The 27,962-nt window shown below is 42.4% G+C and overlaps 1 protein-coding gene across 2 annotated transcripts; it reads left to right on the top strand.

The window, feature by feature from the left end:
• Nucleotides 1-18: 18 nt before the first annotated feature.
• LRRC66 (leucine rich repeat containing 66) lies at nt 19-27,913 on the top strand. Of its 2 annotated transcripts, none has more exons than XM_041725754.1 (5): nt 19-1,618; nt 3,708-4,208; nt 17,099-17,268; nt 22,515-22,704; nt 24,020-27,913. In XM_041725754.1, the coding sequence occupies exons 2-5, from the start codon at nt 3,713-3,715 to the stop codon at nt 26,095-26,097; spliced, it is 2,934 nt and encodes a 977-aa protein (XP_041581688.1). In that variant the 5' UTR covers nt 19-1,618; nt 3,708-3,712; the 3' UTR covers nt 26,098-27,913. The 2 variants fall into 2 exon arrangements, with proteins under 2 accessions (XP_041581688.1, XP_041581689.1); XM_041725755.1 differs by lacking the exon at nt 19-1,618 and adding an exon at nt 3,152-3,255.
• Nucleotides 27,914-27,962: the final 49 nt, after the last annotated feature.

Raw genomic sequence — 27,962 nt, 5'->3', positions numbered from 1 at the left:
TTTTTTTTAACAGTGCAGTTTTTAAATGAAGGAAAGAACTTTATGACCGCTGAGTGGTATTAATTGATGTGATATTCAGATCCTAGTTGAATATAATCAGTGTCACTTAATATTTGAATGATATTCAAAAAAACCCATTGGTATTTTCATTCAGATGCTTAGTATATTTTTAATTTTACATTCTTTACTTGTCTGCTCTATTTAGATTTGTTCTGAAAGTCTCTTTAAATATTTTTGTAAAAACCACAAAACGCTGTTACAAAGTATTATTTATTGAATATAATTCATGAAACAATCTATTTTTACTCCTCCTTGAGAAATACTTGTGTTTTTGATACATCTCCATTAAGTGCTTTTGACACGAGAGGATATTTTGATGTTTTTATAGAACTGATTGTAAAGGTAACAGGTCTTGTATTTTAGGACACTGTGCAGGTAGCCCTTGCCTTTTCACTGATGTGTAGACCTGGAACACTCACTGAAAATGATATGAAGAACAAACCGTCCATTTCACCTGTGATCCGTTTTTGCATAATGGTAAAGCTTCAGCTACTCATCCTCATCACCAGATGGTATTTCTCAAAAACTGAAATGTTGACTTTGCCCCTTTCTGCTGGCTGTTCCTGCCCTGCTTGGAGCACAGATATGATAAGCAGCAGACTCGGGGAAGGTAGACAGGCAAAGACAGGATCCCAGGAGAGCGGGGTGGATACATACTTGCTTAAATAACCCCAGTACTTCCCAGATAGGTTGCAATGACAAGGGGACAAGTGAAATAAAAACAGAGCATTTCAGAAACCATCCAATGGGCAGCTAGGAAAATGCGAAACAACGCAAGGGGGGACTGCCTATACACGGTCTGCAAGATTTAAAAATATACCTACTTGTGTTCTTTCTGCGTTATGAAAAAAATGAAATACATTTTGTGTGATAATTTTGATGAAAAGTGAAAGTTCCACCTAGTTTCGAATGATTTTTTTTTTTTTTTAAGAGGATAAGAACGTTCTGGTGCTAAACTTGACAAAAAAGAGACTATTGAAATGCTGATAATTTCCGTAGTCTTAAAAAGTGTTGAGAGGGCAAAGACTACAAATTATGGCATATAAAAATAAACCTGTAACTCGTTTCAGATTGTTAACCTGAGTTTCAGTTTGTTCAATTTGTAATAACTATTAATGATCTCTGTTTACAATAAAGACTCCATAAATTGTTTGCTGTTGGCTTTTTAATGGTTAAAAACTTGAGCACAGGTGTCTTAATCATACAAACATGATGTATTTAAATACAGCTTGGTGATCCTTAACTACGTGGGTGTTTATGTAATCTGTCTGGAGTCGTGGCGATCGTAGTTCGAAGCTGTACAGTTGTTCCTGTTGGGATAGTCCTGCCTTCTGTGCATTGCAGACTCTCCCTCCCTCTTTAGTGGCTCCTCCCTCAGTGTCTGGGGGGAATGTGCCTGCTGTCACAGTGGCAAGAGGCCAGAGCCTGGAAGAGGAAAGGGCGAAGGTTTGCCAGGCTCCGGGGGCAGATGGGTGGAGCCTCAGAGGCTCAGGTCTAAATCCCCACCTGGCTAGATCTAGACAGAGACCCATTTGAAAAGGACCTAAGGGCCATAAAGGTATGCCTTAGAAACTGTTACTCCTGTGTTCTTCCTGCATCTTGCCAAACATAACCCCCTTCTGCTTTTTTTCTTCTAATTGTTATAACTTCTCTTTTATAGAAGAATGAATGGCCTCTTGGTTTCCATTGTGCTTTTCTGGTTTTTTTTCTACTGCCTTCTCCCTATCTCTCTCACTCTCTGACACACACACACACACCCCCAATATCTCTAACTGCTTCCTCATACTTAGGCTTGAATATATGTGTCCATATAAAGACTGACATTTTACCCAATGTTTCCTGATTTCCTTAGAAAGTTTTTCTGGAGTTCTCAGGGGCTCTTTACCTAGTACATAAAAGTTTGTATGTAGTATACATAATTTTTCTTTAAAAATCAGCGTTTCATTTTAAGACCTAAAATTATCTTACCTACTTTTTTAACTCAAATCTGTTAGTTAAATGTATAAATCTCTTCAACTTAAAAATAACTAGGTCAATGAAAATCTTTAACTTCTGCCCCCATAAGTATTTTTCAATCATATGTTTCTCTTCAATACTGCATAGTAATGTGCCTGTGAATGATGACAACATTTTCTGGTTGTTCATATTAAAATTAACTTGGTATACAATTATATTTATAATGATTGCAGCTTTGAATATAGAAACAAATATCTTTCTGGCTGTACAAATTAATTTCAAGTTCTTGTACTGTGTAAGAGGCACACTATAAAAATAAATCACTCCTTCACACTGTAGGGCACCTTTACGGTCCGTGGCCATGTGTACCTGGATTTAGGTGCCCTTCAAAATGTAGCAGAATTGACCTTGTATAAAACCAAAGTTTAAAAGTTACATGTTAAAAAAATAAATAAATAAAATAAAAGTTACATGTTAAATTTCATTCTTTCCATGAATTTTTTTCATCCAAACAGCATAGCCCTAAGACAGACTACAGACTATTGAAAATATTAAACATGGAGAAGAATTTTATATATATATATATATATATATATATGGGAGAAGAATTTTATATACATATTATATATATATACATATATATGTAGTTCTAGTCATTTAAAAAAATTAAGCAAGTCTCTTGTGAGTTGAACTTCCTATATATCTATATAAAATTTCCGTGTGTGTGAGTGTGTATTTGGAAAACCTGACTTCTGGGAGCTTACAGTCTTTTGGGAAGTTTACTGTCCATTTTCTTTTAAAATTTTTTGCGTATACATTCAGCCATTGTAGATACTTATTTTAAAATTTTCGATTGCTTCTCCATCTTTGATGAAAAAGATACTTGATGTTTCTGTATCACATCTTTATGGTTGTGATGCAGAACATCCTTTTTATGACCCACGTTGTATATATACTAAATTCAAAGTTTTAAATCACAAAAAATGTAAATTTATTTATAAAAAATCAAGAGTCTCCTTTGTGAATTGAACCTTCCCTCCATACAGTTCACAGTTTAGTGTAACTGGATGGCTTGTCACTCACATAATAAACCACGTAGCTGATTACAGGTTGTAGATAAGCATAATAGACTTTGCTCAGTACTAATGACCAGTAAGAAAACAGAGAAGTCTTTAATCTTGGTAGGTTTCTCTCCAAAGCAGACTGCCCAGTGAATATTCCTGGAACAGCAGACACGAGGTGAGGCTCAAGTGAATATGTATTTTCTGAAAAATCAGGGGAGTTCTTTCTTTAATGACATAAATGTAATTGTATACTATAGCTTTACCATTTTTTAAAAGACTTTATTTGAGAGAGCACAAGCACGAGGTAGTGGCATAGGGGCAGAGGGAGGGGGCAAAGCAGACTCTCCACTAAGCAGGGACCCTGACCCTGGTGGGACCCCAGGATCCTGACCTGAGCTGAGGCAGAAGCTTAACAGATTGAGCTGTGAGCTACCCAGGCACCCCGTAGCTTTACCAATTTTTAGCTACATTTAATGCCCCAGTTTCTAAGAAATCAAACATGCACTTAAGCTGGCAATCAAGGCAAGATAATTTTCCTAAATCTTAAATTGAAAATTGAATTTTCTGCGCATTTGCTGTTAATTATTACATTATTTTGAATAAATCAATTCATTTTCCTTTCTCTAGGCATTATGAAAAACCTACACTTCAGAGTCATAACAATGCTAGTAAGTCTGTATTTTAGTGGAACAATGGCCAACCCACCCAGAGAAAACAGTATTTTATTCAAATCTGAGTGCCGATGGAATGGGCATCTTCTGACAAATTGTTCTTTTACCGGAAAGCATGATGTACCTGCAGACACACCGCAGGCAGCGGCCACAGTGGACTCAAGTGCCAGTTTCCTTAGGGTTCTCTTACAGTCTCCTATGAGAAGAGAAGACTGGAATACAAAACATCTGGACCTCAGTAATAATCTCATTTTGAACATCACCTTAAGTCCTCTTGCACACTTCCGTGCTTTGGAAATACTAAACCTCAGCAACAGTTCCCTCCGCTCCATCTCGTTGGATCTACCCAGTGCTAAGTCCTTGTGGGGGAAACACCACAGAAGCCACTTGAGAAATAGGCTTCCATGTCTAAAGCTGTTAATTCTTCAGAGAAACAGCCTCAGTGACATCCCTGAGGGTAAGTCCAATTTTAAAAGATGGACTAGACCAAAGAATGAGATGTTTGTTTCCATGTTTGTTTTCAGTGTTGAGGAAATAGCTGAAAGGAAAGCAATTTTATCAGAACAAATAAATGAGTTTCTAAGTGGAATTTCAAGTTATAATATGTGGAATTCATAGTGCAATTAATCTCCCATTACTATAACTTAATTTGTCGAGAGACAAGTATTTAAGTGCTGAATAATAACGCATGATTTCAAATAACCTACTTTGATTATCATATTTGTTACTAAAAATAGAAAAGCACTAAAAAATAACTAGTTCATGTACTTTCAATATGCAGCACAAGTCAAATTAAGTTGCTATATTTATAATTTTTGTTTTGTTCAAATGCATTTTGCATCTATTTGTCTAATTGTCCTCCAAATGTAGACTAGAAATATGTTATTGTTATATAATCAATATGTAAATTCCCATGTATTCTGGTATCTAGTAATCTACACAACCAACATTTTATTAAGAAAATGTATCAGATTCATAATCCATAGCCTCCTTTGCCTTTTTTTTTTTTTGCCTTTTTTTTTTTGCCTTTTTTAATATTCAAGAGTGCTAGACAGTTTCCTTTCATTTGGCTTTTTAGTCTTGGTCACTATATGCTAAGTATTTATATAAGACATTCTGCTAAAAAAGAAAATGTAAAGATACTGTCTTTTTTTTCTTCATCCCAAATTATGCATAGTTTTTCTTATTTTCAGTTCTTTCGTATTTTTATTGTCTTGCTTTTTCTCCAGCTTTTGGTCTTGTTTTAAGCATCGTTTTGACAATAGCCTGCCAGGTGAAGGAATGACTATCCCAGTCACCACATCAACAAAATGGTGAGAGAAGGGGAGGAGCCTTCTCTTCCTAAGCTTGTCCATAAAAGCAATGTGCAGGATTATTTCAGTGTAAAGCATAAAATAATTGCATCTTATTTTATAATTTTATTGTATTCTTATTTTTAGAAACCTGTTATTTGTAGATCATTGGTAATTGAAGAAAAATTTAAAGGAAGACACAAGTCCTTCATGTAATACAGTTGACCCTTGTGCAGGTCCACTTGTACACGGATTGTTTTTTAATAAATACAATACTGTAAATATATTTTCTTTTCCTTGTGATTGTCTTAATAACATTATCTTTCCTCTAGCTTACTTTATTATAGTAATATAGTATATAATGTTTATAATATACAATGTATTTGTTCATTGACTTTGTTATGGGTAAGGCTTCTGATCAACAGTAGGCTTTTTTTTAATGATTTTATTTATTTATTCATGAGAGATACAGAGAGAGAGGCAGAGACATAGGAAGAAGTAGGCTCCCTGCAGGGAGCCTGATGTGGGACTCGAATCCAGGCCCTTTGCCTGAGCCAAAGGCAGAAGCTCAACCACTGAGCCACCCAGGTGCCGAACAGTAGGCTTTTTAGTTTTGGGGAAGCTGAAGTTATATATAAATTTTTTACTGTGGGAGATCAGCACCCCTAAACCCTGTGTTGTTCAAGGATCAGCTGTATATATTCTTTATGCCTTTGTACATATTTTTCTTTCAAAACTGGATCATACTTTCCATAATATTTCATAATTTGTATTTTCATATCAGTATATTTTGGACATCTTTATATAATTAAGCAATCTCATAAATAATATTTTAAATAGTTGAATAGCTTTTATATGCATATACATATGTTATAATTGAGTTAAACAATATTTGGACTTTCCATTTTGTTTGCTTTAACTTTTTAATGATCATCATTATAGCTACACGTATCCCTACAATATAACATTTTTTAACTAGTATGGTAGATGTGAATATCAACCCATAAATTCAAATATACTAGAGCTATAACCTTCTATTGTCTATAACTCAACATAATTTCTGAGTCCCCATTCTAGTAGGATCTGTTGGGGATTGGGTGTAGATACTTGTACTTATTAACATCAGTCTTTCATGGGCTTTCTTTTGCTTTCCCCAAATTTGTGCCACAGCTGTAGAATCGTATACCCTGAAAAGGCATCAAAGTGTGTGTGCATGTGCATGCATGTGCTTGTGTGTGTGTGTGTGTGTGTGTGTGTGTGTGTGTGTACGTCCCTTACACCTGCCAGCCAGAGAACATTTCCTTTCAGTTTTTTCAGTTTGGAGAAAATCCTTCCCATTTTTTGTTTCTTCAAAACCCTCTGTCTAAATCTAGAAATTCCTTTCCTTTAAAGGTTTAGGCCTTTGGAAAACAAAAGCCAGAAAGACTTGTAGTCTCCTCTGTTTTCTGCCCTGCACTGCGCCTTCCCTAGGGTAATTAACACAGAGCCTACTTTCTGCTTGCATGGTAAGAAATGGAAAGAGAGAAATAGAGTTAAAAGATTAATAGGTCAAAATGTCCTACCACTGAACATATCTCCTTAAGGCAGATGAATTCCCCAGAGCTAGCTGGAAGTCAGAGGGAATACAATTCCATTTAAGGACCAGACACCCCTTATAAAATGCACATCCAACCCCACCTTCCTTTTCCAAGTTGCACTTCTGCCTCCCCAATTATCAGGAAAAATGTTAAACTTGGAAAAGAGAAGAAAAAGTGAAATGAGCAAATTGTATATCTGAAATTCTACTAGAACTCTAGCAAATGAAGCCAGAGAGAGATGAACGAAACCAACAGGTGATGGAAGGCCAGTGTAAGCCCTGAATCTAACTGGATATAATTCAGAGTTCTTTTATCCATAGCATTTTGTGATTTGAATTATTTTCCTCTAATCATCATATATTTCAGCTGAGCCTCTGTAACATCCCTCTGCCATTCAGTGATTCTGTGACCGTGGCTCAGTCACTTTGACTTTGAAATCCCATTTTGGAGAGAAAGAGCTGGTAAAGAAGTGCTGCCTGGAGTACCATTCTGTTTCTGACCTTCCCTTTTTTCTTGGATTCCTTTGTAACTAAGCCTGTTTATAGGCAATTTGGGGGGGCCCCTGGCTGGCTCAGTACAGTATGCTGCTCTTGATCTTGGGGTTGTGAATTTGAACCCCACATTGGGGGTACAGTTTACTTAAAAAAACTTTTTTAAAAGGGTAACATCTTGATAATGTAATATTTACACATAGAATTGTTGTGAGGATTAAAGGAAAAATGTATTTCAAGAGCCTAATGTAACATAGCACTTAGCATAATAGATGGTAGCTATTAAAATATGTGAAAAGTACTTTGTATACTTGTAAAGTACTTTGCAAATATTAGTTATTTTTACTCTCTTGGCACAAATTGAGAATAGCAGTCTATTTAGAAACAAATTATAAATTCTGTTTTGTCTAAATCTCAAGTTATCTTTTAAAATGTTAAATAACTACTGCGGTAGATGGAACTCCTAGCCCACGATAATTCCTGAGCAGAGACTCATTTGTATCCACCTGTTTATGTAAGTGCTTGTGCTCCTCTAAAATAATATTTGAGATTCTCACAAAGTGGCAGTCAAGCAACTGGCCTTGCAGCACATGTGTACTTTTGTAAATCACGGCCCCCGTCTTAAAATGGGGACAGCTTAAAGAAGCAACAGAAAGTTGCTTTCACTCCGGAAAGCCCACCTCTGTAAGAGTGACAGATCACAGTGACTCACTCAGTGTTAACTGATCCCGTATCATCAGAGTCAGCTGCGATGACCAGTAAGCTTCATGTTGGGAAAATACCCAGAGGAGGTGCCAGTCAATGCAATTTACCAGTTAGCCAGCTATGACTTTAACCTTACTGATGATTCCACCTTCCTCACATATTTCTGGAGTGCAGCGTTAGTAACAGAAAATCAGTTTCAAAACATTTAAAACAACGGGATCAATCTCCAGTTAAACTGTCCCACCTTCATCAAGCAACATTTTTGGAGTACCCGTAGAGTCCCTGGAAATGTAAAGGCCCGACATCTTACCGGGATTCCAACTAGGTTGACAGGCCAGATTTGACAGCCTGATACTGAACACACTAAATTCTGGAACCCAAGAGACAAATGTGTTACAGATGAGAGGACGTAATCCCTGACTTCTGAAACTGGTGGAGGAAAAACTATATATATATATAACCAGTGTATGCTAAAAAACAAAAATATTTTGTATTCTTTTTTTTTTCAGGGAATTAAATATTTCCTCCTGGTTGCTATTAGATTTTAAAAATACCAATAACCTGCGTTCTCAATACCAGGTCAGGTTCTAAAATAACAACATGAATGTATGCCAGTAAGCTAAGAGGGTAAGGTCTTTGGCTCACCTATATAAGATTGACCACATTAAGGGCTACCCTTATGAATCAAATATCTTGTCTAGGACCATTCCAGACTCTTCTGATTCTTAATGCTCTTTGAGCTTGAAGCCATAACCTCCTGAATGTCACTATTTATGTCACCAGGTTATCACTTTTAAGAGAACATTTAAGAAGTTCATAGTCCAAAGGAATGTTCCCAAGGCAGTTTAACGTCTGGGTGTACCCTCTGTGGCCTTTCTGCTAATAGGCACTGAGATAATTTCTTGGAAACAATAAAACGCCTATGGCCACTTAAAGGCAAAGGCTAATCGGATTCTTGTCCCCCACGGCTTATGATCATAATAAAGCAGTTCAATAAATAATCCCTTCTCCACAAAAGTGCCTCCATATTTTCCTCCCAATGTTCAACCCCCCTCCCTTGAAACATGGCATCTACCCTCTGATGTCCAAGCCCCAGCCATGAATGCCCCTCCCAACTTCTTTTGTTCACCTGAGTTCCCCTCATCCTTGATGCACCACGCAAAATCTCTAAAAGAACACATTTCTCCCCATTGAGAAACACAGCCAAGTGTCGTGGACAAGTTTACTCAAATTTTCCACCTCTATCCTGGGAGACCCCAAACAAACAACATCATTTCTAGGACCCCACCAGTTCCCTTCATACAATTAAACCTTAATTCTCTAACATTGGAAGTAGATGGAAATTTTTCATGTAGAAGGTGTAACTGAACTTAATTCCTATCTGCAGGTTTACCTTCCTCTTGGGGATCTTGGCTTGATACTATGAAGGGAGTCAAGGGGGTATCCTTGTAACTCTCTGCCTTCAAAGTCCCTACCCCCCATGCTTAGGATGTTCTGGTCCCATCCTTCTTATTTACTCTTTGTTTGGGGGTTTTTTTGGTTTTATTTAAATTCAATTAATTAACATTACCGTATTATTGGTTTCAGAGGTAGAGGTCAGTAATTCCTCAGTCTTATATAACACCCAGGGCTCATCACATCACGTGCCCTCCTTAATGCCCTTCACCCAGTTACCCCGCCCCCTCGCTCCTCTCCCCTCCAATGACCCTCAGTTTGTTTCCTATGATTAAGAGTCTCTTGCGGTTTGTCTCCCACTCTGATTTCCTCTTGTTTTTTTTTTCTTCTCTTCCCCCACAATCCTCTGTTTCCTCTCTTAAATTCCCCATGAGTGAGATCCTTCTTATTTACTCTTATACTCTTCTTCTATACTCTTATACTTCTTGTATTATTCTATTTACCTGTTAATTGACCTTAAACAAGACACTTAACCTATCAAAAGCTGCCTGGTTCTTATTTTTAACTGCGGATGATGGCACCTACAGGAAGGATATGAGGGTTAGTGATAGTGTTTGTAAAAACTTTAACACAGAAAGTGCTGATACACGTAAAACATTTCTCATATAAAACATTTCTCATCCGGTACATAACAGGTGCTCAAAATGTCAGTTACCCTCTAGTGCCTTTTGACCATCCTGAGTCTCCAATTCTGTTCCCCATGCCAGTCTTTGCTATCATGGTCACTTCTGTGATTTGAAGTACAACGGGTAACTGTAGGTGGTCTCCGTTCTCTTTCTGCAGAAGTTCAGAGTTCATATGAAGTTCCGAGTACCCATCAACAATCCTGTTGCTACTGTTCAGGCTTCTGTAAGTCTGTACATTGTGGAGAGGCCCCTGCTTCTCTGTCACCTGAGCACACTTTGATCTCCCTTTGACTCTCTGAACCACACTGACCTGTGAGACCATCACCACTATCAAGATATAATGAACTATCCATACCCCTAAAAGCTTCCTCATGCCCCTTGTAATCTATCTTTCCCACCCATCCTCTCCCCTCAATCCAAGTGAACACTGATCTTTCTGATACTATAGATTTGTTTGTATTTTCTATAATTTTATATTCATGCAATCATATGATATGTACTTTCATTTTTGGTATAGATCTTTGCATTCAGCATAATTATTCTGAGATTCATCCACGGTGTTGTCTGTATTAAAAGTTCGTTCCTTTTCATTGCCAGAATTCCATTGTATAGATACGATTTACCAGTTAGTGGACACTTAGGCTGTCTCTTTTTACTATAATAAATAAAGCTGCTAGCTAAAGGGATGGAGAAAGATAAACCATTACGTAAACACTAACCAAAAGAAGAGTGGAGTGGCTATATTAATTTCAGACAAAGTTTCCTTTAGAACCAGGAAACTATCAAGGTTAAATAAAGCACTTATAAAGAGAATAAAGGGGCCAATTCTTGAAGACGACCTAATAATTTTAAACATAAATGCACCTAACAACAGAGTGTCAAACTATATGAGGAAAAACTGACAACTGAAAAGAGAATTAGAAAAATCCACTGTAGTTGGAGACTCCCAGCACTCCCCCGTCAACTAACAGATTAAGCAGGCAGGTGATCAATAAGAATCACTCTCAATCAACTTGATCAAATTGGCATGTATAGAATACTCCCTCCAACAACAGTAGAATACACATTATTTCAAGCTTACATGAAACATTTACCAGGACAGACCTCGTTCTGGACCATAAAACACATCTTAACAAATTTGAATAACAAATCATGCAAAGTATGTTCTCAGATTACAGTGGAATTAAGCTTGGAAATTAGCAACAGAAAGCTGCAAACCCCTCAAAGCTCTGGGAATTAAATAACACATTTCTAGGTAACACGTGTCACAGAAGAAGCCTCAAGAGGGATTTGAAAATATTTTAAGCTAAGTGAAAATGAAAATTCAATTTGTCAAAATTTGCGGGATGTGGCAAAAGCAGTGGTTAGAGGGAAATGTATAGCATTAAAAGCATCCACTGGAAGAAAAGTCTAAAATCAATAACATAAGTTTCCTCCTTGGGAAATTAAAGAAGTAAGAGCAATGTAAGTTTAAAGCAAACAGAAAAAAAAGAAATCATAGAAATCCCAGCAGAGGGGCACCTGGTGACTTAGTGGTTGAGCATCTGCCTTCAGCTCAGCACGGGATCCCGGGATCCTGGGATGGAGTCCTGCATGGGGCTCCCCGCAGGGAGCCTGCTTCTCCCCCTGCCTATGTCTCTGCCTCTCTGTGTGTCTCTAACGACTAAATAAATAAAATCTAAAAAAAAAAAAGAAAGAAAGAAAAAAGAAAAGAAAAATCGCAGCAGAAATCAGTGGAATTTAAAACAGGAAAAACAATAGATAAAATCAAAAACATAATATTTCTTTGAAAAAAATAAAGCTAATAACCCTTTAGCCAAAAAGAAAAAAAAATAAGATGACACAAGTTGCCACTATCTGAGATAAAAGAGGGGTTATTGCTACTGTTCCTATCAACATTAAAAAAATAATAATAAAACAGTCTTTGTAGTAATACATGCTTTCGTTTCTCTTGGATGAATAACCTAGGTGTAGAATGGCTGAGCTGTATGTCAAGTAGATGTCTAACTTTTGAAGAAATTGCCAGTCCTGTGTGCAATGGTCATATCATTTTAAATTCCCACCAGCATTATGTAAGAATTTCAGTTGTCCTATGTCCTTACCAGATATGGGCAATCTTTTTAATTTTAGCCATATTAATAGATGAATAGTGGTATATCATTGTGGTTTTAATTTGGATTTTCCAAATGACTAATGATATTGAATATCTTTCTGTGTGCTTATTTGCCATCTGTGTATCTCTGATGATGCATATAAATCTTTGGCCAATTTCTACTTTTTTAAAAATTATTGAGTTTTGGGGCACCTGGGTGGCCCAGTGGAATAAACATCTGCCTTCAGCTTAAAGGTCATGATCTCAGGGTCCTGATCAAGCCCCGCATCGGGCTCCTTTCTCAGAGGGGAGCTTGTTTCTCCCTCTCTTTCTATCACTCCCCCACTTGTGTTCTCTGTCAAAGAAATAAATAAAATATATTTTTTAAAAATCTATGAAAGAAGAGAAAAAATTTATTAAAAAATTGAGTTTTGAGTGTTCTTTATATATTCTGGATACAAGATATATGATTTGCAAATATTTTCTCCCAGACTATGGCTTGAGTATTTATTGTTTTAACAATGTCTTTCAAAGAGCAGAATTTTAAATTTTTGTGAAGTACAGTTCATCACTTAATGTATAATTTGTGTTTTGGTGTCATATCTAAGAAATCTTTGCCTAATCCAAAGTCACAAAGATTCTCTCCTATGTTTTCTTCCAGAACTTTTATAACTTTACTTTTTTACATTTTATATATTAGGTTTATGATGTCTTTACATTTAGGTTTAAATTTAGGTTTATGATGTTTTAAAATAGTTCGAGTTAATTTTTTTGTACACGGTATGAATAACATATAGAAGTTTTAAAGATATGCAATTATTCCAGCACCATTTGTAGAAAAGACTATTTTTTTCCCATCCTTTTACACGTATCCTATCCATGTTTCTATATTTAAAGTGGATTTCTTGTAGGAATTATATAGCTGACTCTTGAATTTTTATCCAAACTTGGAATCTTTGCCATTTATTTGGTGTTTTTAGACGATTATTCATATCTATCATCTTGATTTTTTTTTCTATTTGTTCCTTCTCTTCTTTGTTCCTTTTATCTTTTTTCTGCCTTTCTTGCATTCATTGCATATTTTTTAAAGTAATCCAATCTCCTTTGTAGGCTTACTAGCCATAATTCTTTGCTATTGCATTTTAGTGATTGCTTTGGAGTTTCCAATATACATCCTAACATCACAAGAAATTTTAACAATACTCTTCCACCTTTCTTCTATTGTTTGTGCTAGTATTGTCATACATTTTACCCCTACATATAAGTCCCACAATACATGTTAAAATTTTTGCTTTAAACATGGGCCTGTCCATGCCTTTTTTTTTTTGGTATGAAATGTTCATGGTTAAACAGTAATGCTGAAGAGATCTGAATTTCTTTTTTTTTATTTGAATTTATTTTTTATTGGTGTTCAGTTTGCCAACATATAGGATAACACCCAGTGCTCATCCCATCAAGTGCCCACCTCAGCGCCCGTCACCCAGTCACCCCCCACCCCCCGCCCACCTCCCCTTCCACCACCCCTAGTTCGTTTCCCAGAGTTAGGAGTCTTCATGTTCTGTCTCCCTTTCTGATATTTCCCACTTATTTTTTCTCCTTTCCTCTTTATTCCCTTTCACTATTATTTATATTCCCCAAATGAATGAGACCATATGATGTTTGTCCTTCTCCGATTGACTTATTTCACTCAGCATAATACCCTCCAGTTCCATCCACGTGGAAGCAAATGGTGGGTATTTGTCGTTTCTAATGGCTGAGGAATATTCCATTGTATACATAGACCACAGCTTCTTTATCCATCATCTTTCGATGGACACCGAGGCTCCTTCCACAGTTTGGCTATTGTGGACATTGCTGCTAGAAACTTCGGGATGCAGGTGTCCCGGCGTTTCACTGCATCTGTATCTTTGGGGTAAATCCCCAGCAGTGTGATTGCTGGGTCATAGGGCAGGTCTATTTTTAAGTCTTTGAGGAACCTCCACACAGTTTTCCAGAGTGGCTGCTCTCTGGAAACCAGTTCACATTCCCACCAACAGTGCAGAAGGGTTCCCCTTTTCTCCGCATCCTCTCCAACATTTGTGGTTTCCTGCTTTGTTAATTTTCCCCATTCTCACTGGTGTGAGGTGGGATCTCATTGTGGTTTTGATTTGTATTTCCCTGATGGCCAGTGATGCGGAGCATTTCCTCATGTGCTTGTTGGCCATGTCTGTGTCTTCCTCTGTGAGATTTCTGTTCATGTCTTTTGCCCATTTCGTGATTGGATTGTTTGTTTCTTTGGTGTTGAGTTTAATAAGTTCTTTATAGATCTTGGAAACTAGCCCTTTATCTGATACGTCATTTGCAAATATCTCCCATTCTGTAGGTTGTCTTTCAGTTTTGTTGACGGTATCTTTTGCTTTGCAAAAGCTTCTTATCCTGATGAAGTCCCAATAGTTCATTTTTGCTTTTGTTTCTCTTGCCTTTGTGGATGTATCTTGCAAGAAGTTACTGTGGCCGAGTTCAAAAAGGGTGTTGCCTGTGTTCTCCTCTAGGATTTTGATGGACTCTTGTCTCACATTTAGATCTCTCATCCCTTTTGAGTTTATCTTTGTGTATGGTGAAAGAGAGTGGTCCAGTTTCATTCTTCTGCATGTGGATGTCCAATTTTCCCAGCACCATTTATTGAAGAGACTGTCTTTTTTCCAGTGGATCGTCTTTCCTCCTTTGTCGAATATTGGTTGACCATAAAGTTGAGGGTCCACTTCTGGATTCTCTATCTGTTCCATTGATCTATGTGTCTGTTTTTGTGCCAGTATGAATTTCAATCCCAGCTCCATAGCTCCACCTACCATGACGTGGGGCAACTTCTTAACTTCACTGCACCTAGGTTTTGCCATTTACAAGATGATAAAACCCTCAGGGCTCTATGAGGATTAAAAGGAAATGTTGGGGGCACCTGGGTGGCTCAGTCAGTTAAGCATCTGCCTTGGGCTCAGGTCCTGACCCTGGGATCAGGCCCCACATTGGGCTCCCTACTTGGCAGGGAGCCTGCTTCTCCTCCCTCTGCTGCTCCCCTGCTGGTGTGCTCGCGCGCGCTCTCTCTCTCTCTCTCTCTCAAATAAATAAATAAAATATTTAAAAATAAAAGAAAAATAAAAGGAGATGTTTGTGAAGTACTTAGAGCATAAAGAGAGTATATCATTAAATAGGAGTTTTAAAATGATTTCTTCCCTCCACTGAGCTCCTAGGGTCCATGTTAAGCAGTGAGATACTACAGAACTATGAGCTCACACCCACCTAGAGGCAATGTTGAGGAAACCATAGCTTCTTTCATACTGGTGTCTTATGCTGCACTTTTTTCTCACAGACCCATATGTTGACATATTAAAAGGTGTAGGACTATTCTTCACAAAGAAACATTTTCTCTAAGGGTTATATTCAAACTACTTTACAACAGGCCTGTAGCCTGGGCTTTCAGTTGTGTGCCTAGGGCAGTGGGGCTGCACACAAAGGCCCGGCCATGGTTATTTACAAACCAATATGGAAGTATTTCTTGCTAGCCTATGGCAGCTAAATTTCAGCCTCGGTTCTCTCCCATTTTTCTTAAACATGCTGCTTCTTGGCCTATCCTTTGTTTTCCTGCTTTTGATAGAGGCATGAGTACAAAGAAATCTTCTGTAAGTGCCTGCCCCATCTAAAGCAGGCAGCCCTCATTCGGCTCTAGCCCAACATTGACTTGTGCCCGTTGGGACGTCTAATTTTTCAAAGAGATGCTAGAAATGCAAATTTTTGCATTCAGTCTTTAATGTTAGCTCAGTAATTTTTAAATCTCTCTACGGGTCACACACTGTGACCTCCAGTGTATTGAATACATACTATATTTCAGGCACTGCAAGAGTTAACAACGCTGTGAGTTCTGCCTCCAGAAGGTACTAAAGTATCTGATGGAAGAGGCAGAAAGGGAAGCAACAGTTCATTTTACAGTAGGAGGGTGGGGCTGTAACTGCGTGTATGACCGGGAGCTTTTTCTTGTGTGTATGTCTTATCACTCAGATACAAGGATGCTATGCTCTATTTGTCCTCAGCACTAAGTGCCTAGCTCATTATGTTGTGATTGAGTTGTCTAATGTTCTCTTACGTAATCCGTACAGCTGATGTGAACCTATGATAACATCAATGTATGGCTATTTACATTAAGTCATCATCTCTGCATAATCAGTCTGATAATGAGTGCCTTGCAGACCGTAGACAAGGAATAAACCCTTCTGGAATTGAACCAACCTGATCTGTTAAGTAGCAGTTGGTTAAAGACACAAACTTCGTGCGAGGGGTGCCTGGGTGGCTCAGTTCAGCGCCTGTCCTGGGCTCAGGTTATAACCTGGGGGTCCTGGGGTCCAGCCTGCCAGGGACTCCCTGCTCAGTGAGGAGTCTGCTTCTTCCTCTCCCTCTGTCCCTCCCCCCTCACTCGTGATTTCTCTCTTTCAAATAAATAAATAAAATCCTTTAAAAAAAAAAGAAAAAAGACACAAACTACATGTGAGAACAGAGCAGAAGGAAAATGTGAAAATGCAGGGCATCCTTGTGAGACTCATATGGGAAATCAGATTTGGAAGTCTGCTCTGACTGGCACCTCCTTCTCAGCCTTTATGTTCTGTGCCAAATGGGCCTCCTGGTTTACTCTCTGGAATCAAGTGAAATACAGAGACAGAGACCAAAACCACATTAGATTGTCTTGTCCAGAAACAAAACCTAGATACAACTTATTATGTCTGGAAAATAGCAAGGCCTAGAAATGTTACAGCATCCACAGTAACTCTCGAGTGTTACTACCACTGATGGTTTAGTTCATATCCTTCCCTCCCCTCGCTCAGAACGTCTGTATCTGTTTGCATGTGGCTCTTTCTCCCCCAAGAACATTGGAATCATACTCTAGGCTGTTCTGCAACTGAACACCGTCCCTCCCAGGCGGGCCTAAGCCTGGGGGATGCAGCGCAGGATCGCCTACCCTACCCCATTGAACCAGTCCTCCTTGGACGGCCACGCAGGGTGTCTCCATTGCTTCACCCTTATAAACAATGGTACAGTACATATCACCCATTTATATTTTAATGTGTTTTTTCATTTTAATAGGATTGTGGAAACTGAAGTCATTACAGAGTCTGGATCTGTCATTCAACAGGATATCACAGATCGGTTTGTCTGACTTTCAGAACTGCCTGCGGCTGGAGAACCTCTACTTAAAGAGCAACAAGATAGTCAGGATTCATCCAGAAGCCTTCAAGGACCTCAAGAAGTTACAGGTTATAAAATGACTTTTAGAGCTTTTCCAATAGGCAGACATCTGGGCAATAACATTAGAAGAATATTTCTATTGAAGAGCTCCTCACCTAGGAGTACTGGCTATTAGTCAAAATCTAGAGATTTTAGAGTCTGTTTTAAGACTCTGCTGAAATTGCTGAAGTCTCTCTCTTGCCTCAAAAATCAAATGTCTCAGTAATGGATGTGAGTTTTACTCGAACATAACACTCAGCAGCAAAAACTGGCACATTTTTCTAAATCAAATTAAACCCAACTCCAAGCTTCCACTTAACAGTTGGCAAGAAATTCAATCTGAGTTATAAGTCGAGGCTCCCTCCCTGAGCTGCAGGGTGGGTCAAAGGTCCCTGGGGTCTTGTGCAGCCTGGAGCACTTGCGGAGGTTCCCCCTGCCCCCGGGGCAAGGCTGAGCTGTCCGGAACCCGGCGATACAGGGCTCTGAAGGCCTGTGACACTGTTGCTTTCAAACCCAAATGGGGCACTAAATAATAAAAATGATGATGATAACAGCTCATATCTGTACTTACCACATGCCACCTACTGTTCTAAACAAATGTCAGACTCATCCTGGGGGCTCCGTGTCACATTTTGGAGCTGCAGTGCCTTTCTCTCAGGCACCTTGAGGTTTATCTCACTGAAGCACTGACAGCTGTGAAGGGGAGGATCCCCCGAGGCCCTGCTCCAGGCTGGGCACCCTCGACTCCTTCCCTCAGCACCTTCCTCCAACCTCCCCACTCTTCGATCTCCCCACAGTGTTCCTTTAGAAAGGCCTCCAGTGTGACCTCTAGCGATGTCCTAGGGAAAGATTCAGTCCCCCATATCCTCCATCACACACCCTCACTCTGTATATAGGCCAGCATCGTTCAATAGAAACAAATTGTGAGCCACACATGCAATTTTAGATGTTCTAGTAACTGGATTCAGAAAGGAAAAAATAAGCAGGTGCATTTCATTTAGTAATATATTTTGTAACCCACAATATCCAAATATTATCTTTTACCCATGTAACCAATATAAAAATTATTCATGAGATATTTTACATCATTTTTCACACTTAAGACTTCAAACCCTGGTGTATATTATACACACCCTCGTCCCAACATGACTAGTCATGTTTCAATGCTCGAAAGTCACGTGTGGCTAAGGGCCGTCATATTGGGCAGCATCGACATAGACAGCGGCTGTTTCCCAGTTTTATAAAAAGTGTTATTCAAGTACGGGTGCAAGACAAATTTCTAACTGCCACCTTTCAGCCAGCCCCCCCGCCCCCCCAGTCCCTCCGCTATTGAAGGGAGGAGAGTGAAGCAGTGGTAAGGTGGGTGGACTCTGGGCTCAGCTGCCTGGCTTGAGATCTAGGCTCTGCCCCTTTGCAGGCACACAATCTTGGGCAAGTCACCCAATCTTTCTGTGCCTCTGTTTTCTCGTCTGCAAAATGGAGGTAACTTCATTCCTTTCTCATAAATTAAATGTTTTAATGCATTCGCAGCACTTTAGTGCATAGTGCTTCGAATAATACTTGGAATATAGCAAGCTCTTTATCAATACAGACTGTGTATAGAAATTCTCAAGTGGCCACAGCACCCTACTATTGAACATACAAATCTGGTCACGCCACTTCTTGTTAAAAATCCTTCTAAGCAAAAAAAAAAAAAAAAAAAAAAATCCTTCTAAGCTTTCACAACAAGGGCCTGGCCCCTGCCTGTCTCCCCAACCTCTTTGCAAACCACTCTCCCTTGCTCACTGCACTCCTGCTTCTATCTTCACACCAAGGCTGAAGGAGCACACGCGGATCCTCTCCCTGGGAGAGCTAACTCTTACGAATCCTTCCAATGTCACTTCTTCAAGGAAGCCATCCTGGGGCCTCCGCATTGAATTAGCTGCCCTTTTATATACACTTATAATGTGCTATGCTTTCTCCTCATTGCAGTTCTCACAACTCAATTTATTTAATTATAGGTACGGTTCATTGTTAATGCCTATATCCCCATAATCTCTTTAAGGACATACATCATGATCTATCTTGTTTTAGTGCTTAGCTTATGTCTAATTCATAACACATTTAAAAATACTCGCTGAACAAAAATGGATGATGATCCTGAATAGGTACATTACAAATGACTACTAATTTAGCAGCCTAAAGCCACATACATATTATCTCATGATCTGGGGAGTCAGGAAGCCAGGCAAGGGCCTGGGTCCTTTGCTAAGGGTATCTCAAGAGGCTAAAGTCAAGATGTTGGCCAGGGTTGGAGACTCACCTGAAGGCCCAGCTGGAGATGGACCCACTGCCAAGCTCACGCGGTTGTCAGCAAGACTCAGTTCCTTGTGGGCTATGGAAGTGAGGCTCGGTTCCTCACTGGCTATCAGCCTTAGCCTGCCTTCAGTTCGTGTCACGTGGGCCTCTCCATAGGGCAGCTCACTTTAGAGCCCGAGTAGAGAGCCTGCTAACAAGAAAAACATTACAATCTAGATGATGTAATCAGGGGAGTGACATCACATTGCTTTTGCCATACTCGATTGCTTAGAACCAAGTCATAGCCCCTGCCTACACTCTAAGGGAGGAGAGTCCTCAAGGGCATCAAGACCAGGTGGCAGGACCACTGGGGACCATCTTTGCCACGGTAATTATCAGAGCAGATGAGAAAGTCCACTCAACTTGGCAGTGCTCCCCAGGTCCCCACAAGTAGGCTGCTGGATTGCCTGGGAACCTCCCCTAGTATACTATACACTGATTATAAGTGTATTTGTGGGTGTGATTGCCCTGTGTCTGTTGTTACTTCCTATGCATTCTTACTGTGCTTCATAAGTGTCCTGTAGCTCACAGGTAAGAACTGCTACAGGCAAACTAAAAACCAGCCCCAAGACTATTTTAAATCATCTGTAATTCTCACTTCATCTGAACTGCCCAGAATCACGCAATTCCTCCTTCTCCATGATCCCTTCTCCATGTTTGGCAATAACTCTAAAAACTGGTTTTGGAACTTGGTGAACATATTTGGTACCAGAAAGCTGAATATCAAAATAGATGTTGGGGTTTTTTTTCCACTTTCAGGAGATGAATTTAGTACTTGCACTATGCTATGTGTCTTCCCATGTGGGAATCTTTTCAAAAGCTGGATAGATTTTTCGAAGCATAAATTCATCATTGTGTTTAGATCAAATGAAATAAGTTCCACCGACATTTCAAATTAGCATTCCTTTTCTTAATCGTTCCCATTCTTCTTAGAGGCAGTGATTTGTGTAGCAACATTAGATGCCTCTCCCAGTCTTTTCTATAATGTACACCCCCTCGGATGATGGTGGATGGCTTTTTCTTTAGGCAAATGAGACTGTTCTGCTTTCATCTTTCCTCAGAAATTATTCCTCCTAAATCATTCTATTAGCTTTCTGTTCCTGCTCCAGTTTTGTTTTTCAGTTCCATGATTTGTAATATAATAAGATGCTGGGATGAAGAAAATGCAGATATGCCCTAAAAGGCAAATAACTACCTGAAACACATCGGAGTATTTCACTGTGTTGCTGAGGAGGGCTACATAAGGAAAGCTACTGATCCCAGGCAAGGCCTGGCCAAGTGAAGTGGCTTTTGCTCCCCTTACATCCCCCCCGCCGCCCCCCAAGTCTCCTCCTTCCTGTTTCAGGCAACCTCCCTTTGGGCTTCAAGACTACTTGGTTGCTCAGTGCTGGAAAGGTCATTTCCTCACTACCTAAGTTCAGGGAGAATTCTGGTCTATACTTTGTGGTCTTGGTCGTGGTGCTGTTTGATTGTTTGAATCCTCTCTTCTTAGGAATTTATATAACCCAAGATGCCAGTGCTGTTTTCCCCGCTGATGTTTAAAAAACAATTGACCTGGATAACATTCAGCCTCTCTGGCTGTCATCCATGGCCCACTTTTTTTTTTCCTTCCAGCAAGGTTTGCACTTTCTCTTTTATGATTTTCTCTTCTGATTACCACCTGCCCCTCCCTAAGCCCCTTGACCCCACCCTGCTGCCTCCTGCCCTAGGCCTCCTCCACCCAGCCTGTCATTCCCGTGCAGTGAACCCAGGCTCCAAGAGGGCATGTTCCAGAGTGGAAGGTACACAGCTAGATCACATTTCAACTCTGCCATTCCATTCATTCATTTATTCATTCATTCATTCCCTTCTCCATTATTTATTGAGCGTTCACTGTGTACCAGGCCCTGGTTCTACAGGGGCTGTGTGGTATGCACTGTGTGACCTAGCCCAGTTTACTACTCTGTGAAAGGGGCGGGGGGTGGGGAGGGAGAGGAAGCTTTTGGGAAGATTGGAGACAATACACGTGAAACACCCAGGAGAATGCCTGGTACACAGTAGCACTCTGCGAACAATAGCTAGAGCTACGCCCAACTGCTTTCCCTGCTGTATCATGCCACTGTCATATTCAACAGATCCTGCTCTGTGTTTCTAGAGCCACTGAAGCCCTTTTTGTTCCCCAGGTTCCCGTTCATTTCTGATTAGGCTAGCAAAATTAGTCATCTTGTGAATACTAGGTAGCCACGGATACTGATATCTCAGGGGGACCCTTGAGATCATCGCTGATGCAAAAGATCTCTGTCTTTGCTACTTCTGGTCAACCGCGATTCTTACGTGTTTTATGTTCTCATCGTCTGGTATCTTTGGTTGCTTTCCAGATCACAGCGCTTCTAGAAATTCTAGACCTGGTATCTAATTCTAGACCTTGATAACAACAGGGAGTCTAGGTTTTATTTAAAAGTAAAAATTAGAGATGCCTGGGGTGGCTCAGCGGTTGAGCACCTGCTTTTGGCTCAGGGCATGATCCCCCAGTCCCAGGATCGAGTCCCACGTCGGGCTCCCTGCATGGAGCCTGTTTCTCCCTCTGCCTGTGTCTCTGCCTCTCTCTCTCTCTGTGTCTCCCATGAATGAGTAAATAAACAAAATCTTTAAAAAAAATAAAATAAAATAAAAGTAAAAATTACAACTCATAGGAAAAAAGGAAGGGGAAATGGTTGGGCATATAATATAGGCACATACTTAAAGCTTTCACATACATTTAATCCTTACAACAACCCTAGGAAGTAGGCTCTTAAAAAGTGAACCGTTTGCTGAGGCTCACAGATTCTCTAACTTCTCAAATCCGTGCTAAATTCCTGTTGCCTCCACAGCAATGTAAACAATATCTGTAACTATTATTTATTTTGTCTCTAAATGTCTTTATTCACAGGCTGTCCCCAATTTGTCTCTTCTCAAACAGGTTGTAGACCTCAGCGACAATGTTCTGACCACCATCCTACCAATGATGATCATTGCTCTCAAACTCCCCCATCTGGAGGTGGACTTGGCTGATAACCCATGGCAGTGTGACTATAGCGTGGCAGCCTTTCAGAATGTCATTTCTGAATCCTGGAGGAAAACATGGAATGTAATCTGCAGCAAGTCTGTGGGTAAGTCAGCGGTGCCTCTTCTCTCTGAAACGGTTCCAGCTGAACTGAAAAAGCACATGAAAAATTTAGTCTCATTTGAAACCGTGACAGTCCCCCTGAAAGCGAGGGTGTTGATTATGGCATCAAGTCAGCCACGGGCTATGTCACGGAGTAATCACTGGCAGCTAACTGCTTCCCTCAGTTCGCGAATGATTTTCTTCACGCGGTCAGAGAAACCTAGCTCAAATAGCTCAGGAAACAATTTGATTTGGTCGAAGACAGAAGTTTCACAGGAAGACAAAGCCCCAAAAGGTCACATTTTTATTCCGATGCTTAACAAATAGCTGGTCAAAGAAAGAACTTCTGAAATGCAAAACATGATTAATTTAAAGTATTTGCCCCTGAAAATAACACTATATTTTAACTATGCTAGGATTTAAATAAAGTGCTTGCTAACCCTCTGAAAGTATAATCCTATATATGTGTGTGGTGTATGTACATACACACACCACACGCATATTTCAAAAGTATACATTGATTTGTTCCCTGATCTTCTCCCAAAATGCTAGACTATGTTACTAGAGTTGAACATTCTGGAAGACTTTTTTTGGCCATTAACTATCTTGGCTAAATCTCAAACTCCTAACTGGGTATCAGGGGGAGGCGGGTAGGGTTTTCTGTAATGAGTCCTGGACTCTGTTCTGCCCGTGACCGCCACTGACGTAGAAACATCGTGATGCTTACCCGGTTTTAAAGAAATCCATGAAGATCACAGAGAAGTCTTAACGTCAGCCATCCCGTTTCATTCCTCTATAAAAGCCACAACTAGCCTCCTGGGTATGGAAGCAGAATGTCAGAAACCGGCCAGAAACTTGAATGTTTGTTTACCACGGGTGGGGTGGTGGTGGTGGTGGTGCTGGTGACACAATGATATGCACGTGGGTAAAGCCAGGGTAAAGCCAGGTAAAGCTTTGCAGGTGGCTGATGGAATGTAGGAGGTGGAGGAGACGTGGAAGGAAAAGCGATGTCGCGGTCCCCCCGGCCTGGCTTCTGTCGCCCCATGGACAACAGGCAGGCAGGAAGCCTAAGAAATGTACAACGTCCCGGGCCTCTTGAGTAGCCGCCCTGGGCCCAACCGCCTGTGCCACAGTGCGCAGGGCCGCAGACGTGGTGTTGGCCTTGCCCAACCACTGATCAACCGGTGAAGCCTGTCATCCCGGCCTGACACCTTAGACACAGCTAGGGAAGGACTGAGGGGCCTCACAGAAGCTTTTAAAACCCTTGGAGGCTTACTCCAATGTCCACTCACTGTGTATTTCCCCTGCCCCACTTCCAGGGAGCGAGGAGGCCTACGGGTGGACCCCCCGAAGCCGGATGTCCAGGGAGACCCACCTCCCCGACAGTGCCCCCGAGGGGCTGCGGGCAGGCCCTCAGGAGCACGCGGGCACCCCGTGGAGGGGACACCCTGCGGGCGCCCAAGCCACCCGGAGGCCCAGCCGCCTGCGCAGGGGGGCCGGGAGCCCCAGGGATGCGCTGCCGGCCAGCAGAGCAAGGGACGCTGCCCAGGACCTCGCCCTGGCCGTCTGCCTGGCCGTGTTCATCACGTTCCTCGTGGCTTTCTGCCTGGGGGCTCTCGCCAGGCCTTTCGTGGACAGACTGTGGTTCCAGAGGTGCGGCCGCCAAAGGCCGGGCGTGGACCGTGCAGACTCCAACCAGGCCTCGGGCGGCGCTGCAGGGAGCCCCGGGCGTCCCGGCCCCGAGCCCACCCCTCCGGCCTGGACTGCCGTGGAGCTCGGCGGGGAGCACGGAGGGCCCGGGGCCGGGAGGGACGACCCGATGTCCGGGGACGGCGTGGCCCCCTCCGCCCTCCCGGGGCCGCCGAGTGCCGCCCAAGAGGGACCAGCCGGGGCGGGGCAGGACGGCCTCCCCAGCACCCATGTTCTTGCACAAGGCAGCTACGCACGTCTGGCCCTGGAAGGGTCTCCCGGGGCACACTCCGCCGCGGCTGGCAGGTGCACAGCGGGCCCCGGGCCGGACTTAGACGGCCGAGCGGCGGCCTCCGGCTCCAAAACGCCAGCGTGGCCCAGAGCAGCGCGGGCCCCGCCGGACGGGCCCTCACCTTCCGAGCATCCCGAGGCAATGCACGTGGGCACTTACCTGAACTTGGGGGACTCACAGCAGCCGAGGCCCCGGGGGGCCAGCGCCCCGGAAGTACTGTCCACCTGCATGGGGGCCACGACGCCCGGCGACCCAGGAGCGCCCAGCCCGGCCCCAGCGGACCTTCTCCGGGACGCAGGCCGCCACCTGCGCGTGGAACCGGGGCAGGAGCAAGTCCCCTCCGCGCTGGACAGCGACTCGGACTCTGAGGAAGGGTCCTTGTTCACCCTGAGTTCACTGAGTTCAGACGATGCGGGAAATGCCGAAGAAGAGGCGCCCGGCGACCACAGCCGTGGGGCCCGCGAGTCCCCGGAGGAGGAGGCCTCGGGGATGAGGAAGGACAGGGTTGTGTCATTAGACGATGCTGAGGATGCCGAGGACAACACCCCCCACTGGGAGACTCTGGACAGGTGTAAGACTCCGGAGGAGCCTTTTGAAAAACCTCTCATTTCGGGTCCAGACTCTGGCACCCAGCCGTCGGGGGACCCACCGACCCGGCCTGGGTCCCCGGGCAGTCCCGGGCCCTCCGGTGAGCAGGCCCCAGGCAGGGGCATTAGTGATTATGCCGCAGCTCGCCTCTTCGAGGCAGTGGAGTGGTGTTACTCACTCAGAGACCTAGAATTTTTAGCTGTGGATGCTGTACCGCAAACACCACCGCCCACTGCCCAAGTCCCCCCAGATCCCAACCAGAGCGACCGTCGGGGAAGAGACTCGGGCGTTTATAAATACGAACCCCACATGCAGGAGGCAGACCCAGGCCCACGCGGTATTCCTCTCCGGATCGCTGCAGGTGAAAACTTAAGCCCCTCACAGCAAAATTGTGACGGGGGCAACCCGAATTCCCACCCGATGGACGCTGATGCAAATGGGGGGGTTGTATGTCCCCGTGAAGACTGTGATTCCACAAGGGTTATAAGCCACACACAATTGTTACAACCCTGTGGTGATGAACTGGCTCTTTGGTGTGAAAGAGGACGGGGGGATGATGCCGAAAAGAGTGTCAAGAGCCAGGGGCCATTATTACAAGAGTTCCCAGAAGAAACCAGTTCACTGGGAACAGGGGAGCCCCTCGGTGGTAGAGACTGGGGTAAAGACTCAGAAGAGAATCTGTGGTGGTTAGAAAAAGAGGATTCTAACTTCTATATTCAAAGGGAGAGCTGGGCCAGCATGTTGGGCGTTGACTCTCTGTACGAGGACCAGCTCTACTACGACGAAGACAAGGATGCGGAACTTGGGAATCAAAGGGAATTCAAGTAAAACGTTTCGTAGAGATGAAGCACTTCGATGGAACCGCTGAAAGGATGCTTAGCAAACTCTGCCCATTTCTGGAGGTTGGTCGCGAAACTACAAAGCTGGGGCGATTCAGAGCAACTCTAAATATTTTTTCATAGGTTATGTTAAAAGAGGGACCATTTTGTAGACCAAACCGTAGATTTAAAAAAAAAAAATCAGTCTTTTCAGAAGAGAAGTGATTTTTTTTTTTTTTTTTGTAAAAGGCAAAGACGCTCTGCCATTATCCTCAATTAGCCCTTCCTTGGTGTGACTCTCCAATCTGGGCTGTCAGGAGCTGTGTTCTTCTGTCTATCCTCCTGCTTCTCTGGCATTTTCCCCTTTTCCCTCCTGACACGCCTCCTCCATCTCTGCTTGTCCTCTCCAGAGCATCCCTCCAAGATCCGTTCCCCGACTTTCTTCTGTACCGCTCGCTCTCCCTGGCCCCCACTGCCTCCCAACCAGCTCCATACGGACAGCGCCAGCATGTGAGGCCCGGCCTCCCTCCCAAGCTCCAGACTCACATTCTCAACCCCAGTTGCCCAAATCCACCCAGATCATCCTGGGACCTAAAATTCCTAATTTCCCTTCACAGGTATGATCTCCCACATTCTCTTTCCTGGCCTGATCATGACATCAACCCAGTAAAGCCAGGTGAAATTTCTTATCTCCGACTCCTTCTCTTTTATTTCCTGTATCTGAGTAGCCTGCAAGCTCCATGCAGAGGCAATCCGTGTACGTCTATACAAGGAGACAGTGAAGTGTGGCAATCTGGGTGGTGCTAGGCACTTTATGTCAAACCAGTGTCTGCACAGAAAGCATCCTATTTTTGCTCAGAGTGTATATTTAGGGTGGATTAAGATGGGAGGTGACTGAGTTTGGGGAAAGGAACTAACCATCCCGCAATCCACCTGTTGGCATCACCACTAGTCTCAGCGGATCTAGCTCCTCGGTGACTCTTGGTCGGCTCTACTCTCAACCTCCAAGTAAGGTACATCCCTGTCTGTCTCCTGGATTACTTTAAGGCCTTCTAGGGACCTTTAGTACTTCTCCTTGCCCCACTCCCCCACCCGAAGTCATATGTTCTCTTCATCCCTCCACAAATCAGAAACCTTCAGTGCAGGCTCCTGGCTGGCTCAGTGGGTAGAGCATGCAACTCTCGATCTCAGGGCTGTCAGTTCAAGCCCTGCGTTAGGTGCAGGGATTACTAAAAAGTCAAGCAAATAAAAGCTCAAAACCCTTTGATGCTCCCCATTGCCTATATAAAGACCAAATCCCATAATTAGACACTTTATTAGACATTCCAACTTTATCCCATGACATTATCACTTCTCCACACATTCTACATTCTGGTTTATATCATTTAGACCAATCATTTATTCAATTATTTCAGTGAACTTTTGAGGCCTTCACTGGTCCCCAATCAGTTTTCCTCCTATTGTTCACGACTGCTACTGAAATTTCCCTGGCCTTGAACTTTCACTGAGAAAATTTAGGCTCTCAGGAAGAAACTCCCTCATTACCTACCCCACAGCAGTACACATTGACTGTCTACGTCTACACTCACTCCTCAGCTCGGATCTAAGAAGTCAGCATTCGATGGTCAAGGTTAACTCCTCCGGTCAGCTCTTGCTAGAGTCCTGGGTGAGCATCCCTTCATGTTTCCCATTCCCTCACTTCCAAGCTTTCCCTATCCACTGGCTAAAAGCATTTAAATAAAAGGAAGAGAGGCCTGGGTGCCTCAGTTGGTTAAGCATCCGACTCTTGATTTCAGCTCAGGTCGTGATCTCAGGGTCGTGGGATTGAGCCCCACATTGGGCTCCATGCTCAACGGGGAATCCACTTCTCCCTCC

Source organism: Vulpes lagopus, chromosome 12, assembly GCF_018345385.1.
Source record: "Vulpes lagopus strain Blue_001 chromosome 12, ASM1834538v1, whole genome shotgun sequence".
In the NCBI taxonomy this organism is placed as follows: domain Eukaryota; kingdom Metazoa; phylum Chordata; class Mammalia; order Carnivora; family Canidae; genus Vulpes; species Vulpes lagopus.
Note: the sequence above shows the minus strand (reverse complement) of the source record. Positions and strands in the feature narration are given on the sequence as shown.

What these genes read in the sequence shown, in the direction of transcription:
- LRRC66 (XM_041725754.1), top strand. Translation starts at nt 3,713, where the DNA reads ATGAAAAACCTACACTTCAGAGTCATAACAATGCTAGTAAGTCTGTAT. An exon ending in CCTCAGTGACATCCCTGAGG is followed by an intron (nt 4,209 to 17,098) that starts GTAAGTCCAATT and finishes TCATTTTAATAG; the next exon opens with GATTGTGGAAACTGAAGTCA. An exon ending in AATCTGCAGCAAGTCTGTGG is followed by an intron (nt 22,705 to 24,019) that starts GTAAGTCAGCGG and finishes CCCCACTTCCAG; the next exon opens with GGAGCGAGGAGGCCTACGGG.